At 32.8% G+C, this 15,572-nt stretch overlaps 1 protein-coding gene across 1 annotated transcript; it reads left to right on the top strand.

Moving 5' to 3' along the window:
• Nucleotides 1–1,433: 1,433 nt before the first annotated feature.
• Nucleotides 1,434–14,937, top strand: LOC134707434 (zinc finger protein 585A-like). The gene is made up of 3 exons (XM_063567168.1): nt 1,434–1,503; nt 7,061–7,486; nt 8,277–14,937. The coding sequence occupies exons 2-3, from the start codon at nt 7,159–7,161 to the stop codon at nt 11,537–11,539; spliced, it is 3,591 nt and encodes a 1,196-aa protein (XP_063423238.1). The 5' UTR covers nt 1,434–1,503; nt 7,061–7,158; the 3' UTR covers nt 11,540–14,937.
• The last annotated feature ends 635 nt before the right edge of the window (nt 14,938–15,572 follow it).

Raw genomic sequence — 15,572 nt, 5'->3', positions numbered from 1 at the left:
GGCATGGGTTGATGTTAATAATCGGCCTCTATAACAACATATATCACTGTATTGAGCTTTTTGTATGTACACATAAGTGTAGTATTAAAAGAGTTCATTTATAGAATATTTAACATTGAATTAATTTGATAAAATATTTTTCCAATTTATATCTAAAATCTGGGAGCATGCAATATAGCAAGAGACAGATAATGATATTGTATTTTCTGGTGTAACCGGAGGGGTTTTACGTTGTTTATTTCCCGTGTCATGCTCGACATATTTGAACCAACTGTTTACCCCTCGAACTCTGCTTAAAGAGTTCAAATCTAGATCCTAAGTCTCTGATCCTTCATATTTGGTTTTGCAAAAATTAACACTAGCAAGTTTTCATAGTTTATTAGCAAATTACAATTTGACAAATACCAATTTTGTAAAGATAAAAACATGAAACATGTAAGTATATAAAAAGCAAGTTAAAATTCATATAAAAGTGACATAGCTTAATCTGTCATTTTAACCTTTGTCTAGGTGCATTATAATTGTAGACACAATATTGTGTCTAGATGCAGTGAAATGAATTACACCTCAAGTTCGTGTAGACAACACCTCAAGTTCGTGTAGACGGCCACGGCGAGCTGGAAACAGTATATCTAACTTTATATATAATTATTATGTGCCTGCGGTGAGCGAGGTCTGTGCAAGAACAGTTAGTCAGCGAAGTCTGTGCTAGACCTTTCGTGTAAATAGTGACTGAGGTATGTGCAAGACCAGTAAAGCTCTTAAATAAAAGCTAAAATGAGCGGTTGTTATGTCAACCAAATGGCTTATGAAAACAACTCCAGTACTCTTATTTATCTCAGCACTTAACAAATTTACCGGCAAGGATTTGTAGAGAACTTTAGACAGTCAAACTATACAAATCCTTGCAAAAATTAATACTAAACAAATCTAAACGCTCTTTCACTTAACATCGAGTTGCAAATTCAACAAAATCTATGAATATACAGTGGCGGATCCATAAATTTTCATAAGTGGGGGCCCACTGACTGACCTAAGAGGGGGCCCGCTCCAGTCACGCTTCAGTGATTCCCTATATAAGCAACCAATTTTTTCCCAAAAGGGGGGGGGGGCCCTGGCCCCCCTCTAAATCCGCCTCTGATATATTCAATGAATTACAGCGCAATAATGTAGGTCTAACTACTTATATAAACATGTTAAATAATCATTTGTATCCACAATTTTATTTTATATCAACAATACTAATAAATGTTAATTTTAAAACAGTCCATTTTAAAGGCACATACTGTTCCAAAACATAGACTCGCCGTAACACTGGTATAGCTGACTTTTGTTCCTGCTAAAATATGAACGGATTTTGAAAATTGCCCGACAAATACGTTTTGTTTTGTTTTGCCTGTGATAGAGTTATATTCCGTAGTCCGCACTTGATAATTCCGAATACGTGTAGTAATTAGTTGTGGTAGCGGTACTTCCGGCAAATCAGAAAGGAAGAAAACAGTGGTAAAACAATAATTATCCTCTTGTATTAAAGAGCAAACAGGTGTCCATAGTTCTATTTCACACACTGTTTTAATCAATTATAAGAACGATAAGGACAAAATATAAAAAATACTCGGATGTGTATGTGTTTTTTCGCACGAAAATCTATGATAAACGGGACGCTTTCCTTCTTCTTCTTGTCTCCGTATAAGCATCCTTTATAAGGATTACCACCATATATTATGGCGTATAAAGGAAGTATTTGGAGCCTGTATCGGTACAGATTAATGTGAGCATTTGCCTACCCAATTCCCCAGCCAGGCCGTGACAGGTCTTATTACCAGAAAGTTAACCATCCCTTAACATAAAATATAACAAAATAAAACATACGAACTCACACACTCTGTCTCACCTGATTTGCTCAGTCCTCAAAGTATATAAAGTGTATTTTTTCTATGTATCAAATATCCTTTTTTAATATATGTGTGTTTTAAATCAATAAATGGGATAGGGTCGACCTGGATACCCCACAAATGCCTTGGTAAAATACGTCTAAGGTAATAACGAGGAATCAGTTAGGACAAAATCTATCAAAACCGACACTACCAAATGCCCTGCTGTATCAAGGTAGAGGAAAGCCGAAAATCCTACTGAAAAGGATCTCGGAAAGAAACTACTAAAACCATTAGGAGAACAGCAAGAACTCTCAGACTTCAAATGATAGGTCTGATAGTTTCAAATGGATACTACTACACAAACGGACCTAGTACCAGAAATCACAATGGCCCCCATATTTGATGTACATTAAAATGATCTTTATGAAATTATCTGCTATCTGTAAATCATTTTTAAGTTATGAAATGCATCGATTATATATCATTATTTAAAAATCAATGTTTAAAAGTCACCAATATGTGCTATTGTTAAAATTTCAACTGTTATTCGGTCATTACTAGTCCGAGATTACTCTGACGTCCAACGGCTATAGAAAAATAGAGGTTGGCAGGTAGGTGAAACTTACGTAAATGAAGAGATAAATGAAAAATGAAGAGATTGATGCCCAATTTATATAATTCCAAGGCCCTCAGTCGGCTGCAGAAGTGACAAAGCAGCGCATCTATTTTGGGTGTGCAAATATCCACTTTTTGATAGGGGATGAACTCTGACGTCCCACGGCCCCAGCTTGTCTGGCAAAACAGCTGTTGGACGTCAGAGTAATCTTGGACTAGTCATTACAAGTGTTATTCCAGTAATGTTATTCGGTCATTCATGTTATTCGGTCATTCATGTTATTCGGTCATTCGTGTTATCCTCAATTTCCCATTTCTCAGCAGTATCATCCCCTCTGCCCCTTCGTATGGTGTTTACATATCTCAATTGATACGTTATTCTGATGCTTGTTCACACTATATGGACTTCATAAACAGGAGTGTGCTCCATATATGCAGTAACTGCTCCAACAGAGTTATGAGGAAAACAGATAATTTAAAATTGACACTCTGTAAATTTTACAGACACCATCACGAATTGTTTGATCAGGGCTCACACTTCTTCAGAATTATAGGGAGAAGTGACTTCTCTTTTTGAAACTAATAGGGAGAAGTGGTGAGATTTGAAAGAGAAGTGCTCTTTTGTGCGGCGCGCTACAATGTTTGGATTTTATTGTAGTATAAACGGTCATTTGTAAATAATGTTCTTTTTATATTGTTAAATTCATATCTGAGTAAAAAATTAAAGTAACATTTCAAATTAAAAGTTGTTTAAATTTTACCAAGGTCCTTGTGAGAAACTACAAATTAAATATCATGAATATCAAGCACTAAAAAAAAATATTTTTTTTTTAAAGATAAAGAAATTATAATATATCAATTACAATTTAATTAATCTTTGGTATGAAATTCAGTGTTTCTCAGCAAAAGATATATAAAGGTAAGCTGGGCCATAAAATATTGATATTAGTGTAACAGTCAAGTTAAGCAATTAATTTTACAATAGTTTACAACAATCCATATAAATTATAGGGAATTATATACACCAATCAATGATGAGTTTATTTAGATGTAACCAAAAGTCTTTTAATGCGTGTGGAATGCGTAATTTTTCCTTTTGGGATCAATATTCTTCTGTCAGCTGTTCCATCCTTGCATCTGTAGTAATTTTTTTTAAAATATGGATTTTGGTCATACCGTATTTATTCTATTAAACGCCCTGGGGGCGAAGACAATTTCCGAAAGGGGGGCGTCAATTAGAGAAACCAATTTCGTACCTTACTTCATTGACCTTTACCTGAATTTTGTTGAAACAGACTATAGTAACATACACGTGTTTCTTATTGTCTCCATAATCTATAAATAGCGTTTATCAGTAATGTGACCTCTTGTAATAATTTGTTAAAATTTTCGAATGAACAAGCGTCAACATCAATGGAACATAATTTCAACAGCTGAATTAGGGGTTATTATGTATCCAAAAGTATCTGGAGTTATGCAAATGGCGACAAAACTAAGATATGAACAAGAGGAAGCTAATCCAAACGATAAATTTGCCTTCAAACTCGTCTTTGTCATTGGAAATGAAGAAAAATGTGTAGGCCACGTGCTGATTGAACATAGTAAAATCTTCAACTTTTTTTCTTAAAAAGGGGAGGTAAAATCAACGCGACTGGGACTGGAAGCAAGTTTTTTAATATCGTACTTGAAATACCTTGCATAAACACATTTTCCGGGAACGATACTGATATTGAAAAACTTAAAATTTTACTGAAATAGACCAAATTTATTTGTTTAACTACAAAATGGGGGCGTTTGTTAGAAGTCAAAAGTTCTGAACACACTATTTTCGGTAGGGGGCGTTAATTAGAAGGGGGGCTTTAAATAGAATAAATACGGTACATGTAGCTGGTCCGTTTCCTATCGGTAGTTTAGAAATCGGTCAATGGCGGACAAATGCAAGAAAATTTACAAAAATAAATGATGTTTGACAAGTTATATGGAAAGGATCATGATGTTATTAATGCAATAAATGGATTGAACACTTACTGGAGGCAACTTTTATCAGGTTTAGATGAAGTAACAAACCTATTTTGCAGCCGAAAGTTAGGTTGATGTACGTTTTCGAGTAACAAGCACCGGAACTTGCGGAAGTGCACCAAGTGATAATTTTTTTTTATTAAATAACTTGCTACACACTGCAAAAACAATGCTTCAACCTCTTTTCTTAAGATAATGAATCGTTAATGTCTGAATTTCTTTAATTATCAATAAAAAGTTGATGTTTCATCAACTTCATCAACTTGGTAAAAATTTTAAATGTTCGATGACGGAAGAGACTGAAAGTATTGTTAACAACAGGGCGACTTGTTTTCGCTTTTGTGGGTTGGGGAAAGCAAAGTGACGGTCAGGAAAGCGACTTCTTCGCCCAAGTTACCTGGTAGCGTGAGCCCTGTTGATCCATACGATGTGTCTTTGTCCAACCTAGCTTAGGACATCTTTACCACATGTTATATTGTGGAGTCTAATCTTTTAATTACCAAACATGACTTATTCTCGATTGTGACTGTTTTGCTGAGTGTGAATTGTAGCTTTAAGACGTGTTACGGTACTTTTCTATCCCAAATTCATGTATTTAGTTTTGATGTTATATTTGTAATTCTCATCGCATTTTGTCAAATGTCTTGAATGATGTCATTTCTGTTGTATTCATGTGTTATGTCAGAGAAAATTAATCGCCACTTTCATTTATTTAATTTGATTTTGTTCAACGTAATTTGTTTGATATTTTACATTTGCAGTTTTTATTCATTCTAATGTCAGAATGTGACGTAATTTTTGTGTGCTGTTTGTGACGTCACTTTTTGTCCGTTTTTACAATTTCAAATGTGACGTCACTTTTTGGGTTGAGGCCTTGATTAACTCGGGTGTGTCTATTGTGTTGGATTATGTTGTTTTATGTAATGTAAATTGTTTTTCGGTTCGTTTTTTTTTTCTTTCCTGAAATTAGTTAATATTTCAATTTTTAATCATGTATATCTTTTATATAGGCATTTTATAAAATTTACAGTAAACTGTTTGCAAAAGTATAAATTATTCTAAATAATAAGGATGTTCTTATCCCAAGCAGAAAACCCTGCCTGTGTTTGGATCAGCTTTTTTGAACTTTTGCTGTTGAAGATCAACTTTGTAATTGGTTTGGCTTTCGAACTTTTGTATCTTGGCGTCTTTGTCATGTTTGTGTGGACAAACTACGCACTCCTGGCATATTAAAGTTTAAATCTGGTACCTTTTGTTAGCTTTTATTCGATTGTTTCTTTGTCCAATATGTTTTCCTATTTATTTGTGTTGTAGTCCTGTTATGTTGTGTTGTCATTTTAATGTTATATTTAACATTGCCATTAAAGGGGGAGCCGGGGAGGTTTGGCATGCCACAAAACCAGGTTCAACCCACCATTTTTTTCTTTTTAAAAAATGTTCTGTAACAAGTCAGGAATATGGCCATTGTTATATAATAGTTCGTTTCTGTGTGTGTTACATTTTAACGTTGTGTTTCTTTTGTGTTGTTTGTTTCTCCTTATATATGAGTGTGAATTTACATTAATATTATAAGACGTGTCACGGTACTTTCTATCCCAAATTTATGTATAAAAATGATGTATTTAGCTTTGATGTTATATTTGTTATTCTCTTCTGATTTTGTCTAATGCTTAGTTTGTTTCTGTGTGTGTTACATTTGTACATATGTACATTTTAATGTTGTGTCATTGTTCTCTTATATTTAATGCGTTTCCCTCAGTTTTGCATGGTTTTAGTTTGTACCCGGATTTGTTTTCTTCTATCGATTTATGAGTTGAACAGCGGTATAATGCTGTTGGCTTTATTTATGGATGTGATAGCTCCATGGCTCTTCTTTGGCATAGTCCAAATAATTATGACGTCTTTGAAGGCTATTTAAATTTTTGCTTTGATGCCTTTCTGTGTCGATGTAAGGCGTCAAAGAAAAAGATATACATGTAATAGCCTTTCAGGATGTCATAATTATTTTTACTGAGCCCGGCATAAAACTTTATATTACATGTTTCAAGAAGAAATCCTCAATAACACAGTATGTCACAATAGATTTGTAAGATATTTAAATTTCACCACATTTATTTTGTGTCATAAACCTATGTTCATGATGTTATGTCAAAAAATTTATTACATTTTAATCCAAATTAAGACAGTCATGACATTATCAAGCTTGAATATTGTGTCCAAATTTGCCCCAACTGTTCAGGGTTTGACCTCTGGCATTGTATCAGGCTGCGCTCAGCAAACCATTTTAGTGTTGTTTAAAGTTTTATATTTTATAGCAATTTAAACTCTGCAAAGATTTTTTGTTTTTTATGTTTTGTGTAAATGCATATAAATGTACATGACACAAAAGTAAAAAAATAAATAGATTAATAAAGCATCACACATTTTGAAAGATGGATCTAATATCTGCAACTGTTTTTTTCTCTCTCACAAATCCATTTAGCAAAAATGTTAAGCCATGATTATTTTGATAGTCTACAATGTCTAATGGGATGTATTTTTATTTTTAGATATGAAACTCAGTCATGGCAGTGGTACATTTGTAACAGAATCAATAAAGAGCACCAGAAAATTTGTATCGCTCTAAACCTGTTTAATACATGTAGATATGGAGTGTGAATTGTATGATGGAAAAGGTTCCAGTGTTCCAGGAAGAAAGCAGTCAGTAGATTCTATGCTAATTATAAAACAGGAAGTTGTTGACAATGCAATTGAATCTACTGTATATAAAAATTATGAAAATCTACAAGAGTTAATAAGTAATCCCACTACATTTAGCAACAGCAGAGATAGAAATACAGATGATTCCAGAAACAAATTGTTAGATGAAATAAAGCAGGAACCCTGTTCCCCTAAAAGTGAAAGTGGAAACAATATACTCAATGGGTATACTGAGGAATGGACATACATAGACAAGACAGCTGTAAAAGATGAAGGTATTTTGCAACATTGCTTAGAGTTGCTAATAGATAAGTTTTGCAATTGTGTGCTGTATAAAGTGCTTGATCACATATTTGTAACGAATACATCGGGTTTTGCATATGCAATACCTCAAAATTGCCTGGGGCAAAAAAGAGATATTGATATTGTGCCCTGATTCTAAATGATGTCGCGTCATTGCATCCTTAACGACAAGTTTGTGATAAAATGTTTAAGGTTTTACCTTTTATCTTTCTTTAAATTGTTATAATTGACCTTGTTTTCTCTTTTCTGCAGAACATAAATATGTGATAAAAAGATTATAGCATGTATTTTCCATATTGGCCCTGGTATCACCCCTCGAACCATATCGCCCCTCGGCTAAAGCCTCGAGGCCAATATGGAAAAAGGCATGTTATAATCTATACATATATTTTGTTATGAAAGGATTATGTCCCTTCTTTGTAGTTATTTGTTTTGTTTGGTTGCTGTCTTATTGATGTATACTAAATGAGAATGCCTTATTTTAAAAAGTTGGATAAATGAGAAGACACCGTTGCAAATGTAAAATAACCTGGGGGTCATAAACTTGTCAAAGACAAAAAGACAGGTTTTTGATGTGAAAAATATTTTAACACTTTCAAAATTAAAGTGACGAAATTGATTTCAAATACTTTCGTCAATGCGAAAACCATATCGTAAATTATGAAAGTGACGAGTGCTAGCTAAATCACTGTCATTATTACTTTGAAATATTGTCATTTACAGAATGCATTCTCAAAATAATAGGAATGGAATTTTTTTCAGATAATAAATCGAACGAATTGAAAGACAGAACAGATGGGGTTACTGACCAGATTCCTTATCAAGATGAAACTGATCAAGAAGATCCTGTCATGTATATTTTTAATGCAGAAAATGACATGTCTGAATTAAATGATGCAAATGAAAATGTGAACACTGGAGAAGTCCAAAATAGGAGAAAAAGAAAAGGAACAAAACCAAAAAAGATCAGGCAAAATGTTGAAAAGATTGAAGATTTGAAGTACACATGTACTACATGTGATCAAAGGTTTAGTAAAAAGAAAGAACTACAAATGCATACAAAATCACATAACAAAGATGTTATTCACATCTGTGGTGTTTGTGGGCAACAATATAAAACTAAAAAAATCTTGAGGTCACATGCCAGAATTCATGCAAAAGAACAGTTTCATATTTGTTCCACATGTGGAGAACAATTTAGTAAAAAAATTGAACTTAAAAGGCATTTGAAAGTTCACACTGGTCCTAAACGACATGCTTGTGACAGGTGTGATAAAGTTTGTAATCGAAAAGCAGAGCTGATTGGACACATGAGAACACATACAGGTGAAAAACCCTTTCTTTGTTCAATATGTGGTAAAGGGTTTGGATTCCCTCACCATCTTAAGGGACATCTACTTATACATACTGGAGAAAAACCTTACTCCTGTCATATTTGTGGTAGGGGTTTCAACGATCGCAGCAGTATGCGAAGGCACTTAAAAACACATGACCCTTTTGAAACTGATGTGACTGATGCTTCATTGATACATGACGAATCTTTAAAAAATGAGTCTGGTGTGAATGAAGTTAAACGTTTTAGGAGACGCCAGGTTTATTCAAGATCACATGTCTGTGAGTTTTGTGGTAAGGCCTTCATCAAAGGTCAACATTTACGTGTACATATACGTACACATACTGGTGAGAAACCACACCAATGTGATGTGTGTGGAAAACAATTTAACGATCCCAGTAGTCTACGTCGTCACATGAGAACTTACGCTAATCGACCCCATGTAAACAGTGATGAAAAGGTCAAAGAATATAAATGTCCTATTTGTGAAAAGGAATTTGGTTATCGCAGAAATTACAGGAATCATGTTAAAACACATTCAACAGGGAAACAGTTTGAGTGTACAACTTGTGGGAAATCTTTTCACTTGAAACATCACCTTAGACATCACATGACAAAGCACATGGTCGAAAAACCGTATAAATGTACTATTTGTGATAAACGTTTCAGTAATTACAGTATGTGGTATTGTCATTTCAAAACACATAATACTAAAGGAGATTATAAATTTCAGTGTAGTATTTGTACAAAGTTCTTTTTGACTGGTGCTCATCTAAAATTTCACTTAAAAACTCACAAAAATGGAAATTCAAAAACATCAGAAAACAATCAATTGAAATCCAAGTTAACAGTTGATATACAAAGTGAGGACTACATTTGTACATTGTGTAATGATGTATTCCAAGATAAAATGAGCTTAAGACAGCATGAAATTTTTGTTCATGAAGAAGAATTGAATGGGAACATTAGTCCGGTTGGTAGCGATAATTTTAACATTGTTGGCACAAAGGATGATGATCTGTCAGGCCAGAGTACAGACATGGAATTGACAGAAAATAATATTCATAATGACCAATCAGTGTTGGATAAAAGTTTACCAGTCGAACAAAGCACTGTAGATCTTAATTTGATAAATGCTAAAAATATGGATGCTTTTTTGATACAAAATGCATTAGAGGAAAGTCTGAATAATTCTTCTGAATCAACAGAGGGACAGCTCAGTATTGAAAAAGAAAGTTCCAAATTCAGTGAACATGATGACAGCTACTTAGACTTTAGTACATGTTCAGAAAGATTAAAGACTGCTTCAGACATAGAGTCAAAATCTGAAAATAAACAGAAACGATTTGATTGTTCTGAATGCTCAAAAAGTTTCAGCCGAAAAGATTCTTTAAATACACATTTTAGACTTCATACAGGGCAAAACATACACAAATGTAATCTATGTGGAAAAATATTTCCAAAGAGGAGTAACTATATTCGACATATGGAATCTTGTGGGAAAAGAGAAAGAAGGGTAACACAAAATGAAGTTCTGAATGAAAATTCTTATTCTAAAGATTTCACGGCTCAAGAACAATTTGAGGTCTCAGAAAATGCTCATGGTGACAATATGATAAATGATAAAAATATGGATGCTCTTTTGATACAAAATGCATTAGAGGAAAGTCTGAATAATTCTTCTGAATCAACAGAAGGACAGCTTAGTATTGAAAAAGAAAGTTCCAAATTCAGTGAACATGATGACAGCTACTTAGACTTTAGTACATGTTCAGAAAGATTAAAGACTGCTTCAGACATAGAGTCAAAATCTGAAAATAAACAGAAACGATTTGATTGTTCTGAATGCTCAAAAAGTTTCAGTAGAAGAGATTCTTTAACAACTCATTTTAGACTTCATACAAGGCAAAACATACACGAATGTAATTTATGTGGAAAAATATTTCCTAAGAGGAGTAACCATATTCGACATATGGAATCTTGTGGAAAAAGAGAAAGAAAGGTAACAAAACATGAAGTTCTCAACGAAAATTCGAATTCCAAAGATTTCACAGCTATAGAAGAGTTTGATGTCTCACAAAATGCTCATTATGACAAGGCAACTGAGATTGGTGTACCGTCAAAATCATTAAACAAACCTTTTTCATGTGACTTATGTGACAAAAGCTTCACCATGAAAAGTTCATTAGTGACACATTACAAACTTCACACAGGCAAAAATCTAATGGAGTGTGATGTCTGTGGTAAAAAGTTTACCAAGAGTTATACTTATTTACGACATATAAGGACACATACTGGAGATAAACCTCATAAGTGTGATTATTGTGAACGTGGCTTTGGGGATAAAAGTAGTTTAAATAGACACTTGACAACAAGACACAAAATGGAGACACCATATGTCTGCCACATGTGTAATTCAAAGTTTTTTTCAAAATCTAGCCTGGAAAAACACGTCTGGACCCATGATCAAGAATCATTTGATGAGATGAATTTTAAAGATGGATCAGAAGATTTACCTGTGAGAAAGAGATTACCGAAAATTCAGTTTAAGTCTTCCGAACTTGAAGAGTCGGCTAATGACTCCTCAGTGTGTGAAATGGCACAAACAGCAACAGATGAATATTCCACAGAAGAACCCTTTGATAATACTTATATGGTTCAAGTTAAAATTGAACCTGAAGAACTAGAATAACATTTTTTGACAACATGTTCATGGAAAGTTATAACTTATTATATAAAAAAATTAGATGTGTTTCTTGTATAAATCTATAATAGGTTTTTTACCATGTCAAATTTTATTGCAATTTCTTGTTTTTGCCATTTGTTTAAAATAGATTCTGTGTCCAAGTTTTGCTTACAAGGATATGAAATGCTCTGTTCTTTTTTCTGTTGTAAAAGACCTTTCACGATCCTCTTGTTTTTTTCTCTGAATTAATAAAAAGGTTCAAAATTTTGGAGGCTGGCATTTCTTTGGCTGATGTTATAGTTACCAGAACAAGAAGTTAAATGGAGTGTTGTCAGATCTTTGTAAGGAAAGCTTGAATGAAGGACCTGTGTTTTAATCAGATTGTTGCATTTGTTATGATTTTTTTTTATTGTACTAGATATTGCTTGTTTATCAAGGTCACCATGGTCACTATCAGTAAACTTCAGTGCCAAAACTTGTTTACAAGCAGTCATTGTTTTTTTTTTTATATTAATCTTATAATGAATTATTTTTCATGTGGATTTCAAAAGTATATATATATCATGGGTTCATACAAGTTTAAAAAAAGAAAAAAATGTATAGAGGAATTAGTTTTAATAGCACATATATGCATCATGCATGCATTGCCTTAATAATTTTCTTAACATTAAAGTGAACAGAATTTCTTCCAACATAACTTAAAATTAATTTGCATATAGACTGTTGGTTTTCCCGTTTGAATGGTTTTACACTAGTAGTTTTGGGGCCTGTTTTTACACTAGTAATTTTGGGGCTTGTTGTTCGGTGTGTCTGTGAGCCAAGGCTCCGTGTTGAAGGCCGTACTTTAACCTTTAATGGTTTACTTTTTAAATTGTTATTTGGATGGAGAGTTGTCTCATTGGCACTCACACCACATCTTCCTATATCTATATAGTATAATAATATAAGAAGTAATATAATTAAGCTTTGTGTTTTTCATATGTGTATGCTGTATGTTAATGATGAATTTTATTGTACTTTTTTTTAATGAAGATTTTTATAGAGTATATCTAATCAGTTCTTATAAGAACTTTTAGTATCTTTTCTATTGTTCTTAGAGATTTGTAAGCTTAAAGAAGATTTCTTAAAGAATGGAAGGTTGATTAAACTTTGATATGGTACATGTATATGAAATTCCCTTGATTTAGTTCTCTTTGTAAAATACAAGGTAGGAGCATCATATGATTTAAAATGTTAATTTGTGGTTCATCTATCTGATTACCATAGGGATATTGGCAGTTATTATTGAAAGAAAATAAATTCTTTATCATTTTAAAATGAGTCTATGTCTTTTTACCATGGTGTATGTCTTACATAACAATATGTATATTGGTATTGCCTTGTTGTTATCGTCAGCATCGCACGAAAACAGATGGTTTCTGGATAATAACTTAAGTATAAGTGAATAGAAATCAATAAAATTTTAACACAAGTTTAATAATCACTAAAGTTAAGATTTGGGATAGTTTTTTGGGTTATAGTCCTACTTGTTTAAGAATTAGGGGCCCAAAAAGTGGCCCAAATTAGCATTTTTCTAGACAATTACTTGTGTTTAAGTTTATGGATCTTTCTGAAATTATACCATAAGGTTCCATACCATATAAGAAAGGTTCAGGTAGATTTTGGGGGTCATGGCCCTCACTGTTATAAGGAATAAGGGGCCAAAAACAATACTTTCTATATTGCTTATTTCTTGACCAATTTCAATTAGGTTTTATTCTTGAATTCTTATAGGATTTTTTAACATGCAGAATCTAACTGTGTATTTAGATTTATGTTTTTGGTCCCATTTTCAAATTGGTCTACATTAAGGTCCAAAGGGTCCAAAATTAAACTTTGTTTGATATCAACTAAAATTGAATGTATAGCATAATGGGGTTCTTTGATATGCTGAATAACCATGTATTTAGATTTTTGCGCCCATTATCAAATTGTTCCACATTGAGGTCAAAAGGGTCCAAAATTAAACTTTTTGTTTGATTTCATAAAAAAAATCAATTACTCGGGGTTCTTTGATATGCTGAATCCCACCATGTATTTAGATTTTGGATATTGGACCATAATAGGTAAATGTCCAATTCAATTTTTTTTAATTCTTAGACCACACTAGAGCACACCCGTGATATCGCGGGTCCGTGACTGAATTAAAGCATATAATACTTAGTATAAGTATTGTCATCTGATAAAGTCATGCCGATTATAAGATACACAGTTTTCTCTGCTTTCAAATCTTTGTTTGAACCCGTCGAACTGGAACTTATCAATTATTGGTAATATTAATTATTTGGAAAACAAAAGGTCCTGGAATGGAGTATTTTTTTTAACAGCACTGTCCTACATTAGTTATAGATAAAGTTGAATTCTTTGATTAGCTGTTTTACGTCATGTCCACTAACAAACTGAAAACTGTACCTATACGTCTTATTTTTAGTCCAGATTTTTAGGATTCGTATTGTTATCTTAGAAAGTCTTACTGATTGAAATACTACAATAGGTAACAATTTGATAATTTAGTAGTGTCAACCCTGTGAATATGACCCGTGTATATAGCATATTAATCCTGAATACACCATTTAGTGGTGCGCCAGTCAGATGCGGAACGTACAGATAAGGTAATAGGTAACTGTTACAGGTGAAAATACTATTGCTATCGGTCTCGGACTCGACCCGGAACTTCTTAATTATTGGCAATATTAATTACGTGGAAAACAAAAGGGCCTGGAGGGGTGTAATTTTTAATATACACCTTTGTAATATATCAGTTATATAAAAAGTTGAATTCTTTGATTCGTCGTTTTTACGTGATGACGGCTGACAAATTGGACCTCGTAATTTTAGTATTATAGATTCATTCTGTGTCAGAAACCTATGCTGAGTCAAATATGTAATCACAATCCAAATTCAGAGCTGTATCAAGCTTGAATGTCGTGTCCATACTTGCCCCAACTGTTCAGGGTTAGACCTCTGCCGTTGCATCAAGCTGCGCCCTGCAAATCATTTTATTTATTGTTAAGAAGCCTGTATATATCCCCATTTTACATAAATTAAAGAAATATACCACACCTACGGTGTACTTATATTTTTATACTGATCATATTTATGTATTTATATACACATGTTAACTATAAAATACAATTACAATAATTTGTACATACATAAATGGCTGCCTATAAATACCCTGCACAGTTGAAAGACTTTCATTTCAAATATGTTAATCATAGTTTGTGTCTTATACTGTTATATATTAAATTTGATATGATTTAATTAATGTCATCTTTGTGGTGGGATTTTTTGGGGAAGATTGCATGAAATGTAACTAAAACATATTCAATACAGATAGACTTAAAAATAAATATATTTTTTTAGATGTGTATCTTACTTTATTGATAATTTTAACATTTGTTAGTTGGATACAGAAAATACCCAAATCTTATCTCAGCCTCATTTACCATTTAAGAAATAATTCTTTCATGCCATGCTCTATGCTCATTTTAACATGGGAAGGCATTATATTTGTTAATATCTTAACACCGAGCGTTAGCGAAGTATTAAATGTTTACAAATATAATGCATACCCATGTTAAAATGAGCATAGAGCATGGCATGATAGAATTATTTTGATATTCTAATATGACGTCCTTATTACGCTTTGTTAACAAAGCCGTGTTCTAATGAGCATAAAAATATGTTTAACACATGCGCACAAAATTACTGTGTATATTAACGTTATTTCCATCGTTATCCTTTAAAATGTATACATTAAAGTAGCTAGCAAAAACTTTTATTAAATATTTTATAAAACAAAATATATTTACCCTGCTCGTGGTTTTTAAACTTATCAAATATGAATTGTAATGCACAGACTCCTTGGGATGAAACGGGAAAAGCCAAACGTCTTTACGGTATTTTCTTACGCTTCGACCTATAAATATACTGCATTTGTCCCATTAGAATCGAAATAATTCCTTCATGTCATGTTTTATGCTCATTTTAACATGGG

The sequence above is a fragment of the Mytilus trossulus genome, chromosome 2 (genome assembly GCF_036588685.1).
Source record: "Mytilus trossulus isolate FHL-02 chromosome 2, PNRI_Mtr1.1.1.hap1, whole genome shotgun sequence".
In the NCBI taxonomy this organism is placed as follows: domain Eukaryota; kingdom Metazoa; phylum Mollusca; class Bivalvia; order Mytilida; family Mytilidae; genus Mytilus; species Mytilus trossulus.
The sequence above is the reverse complement of the archived record's forward strand: the minus strand, read 5'-3'. Positions and strand labels throughout refer to the sequence as shown.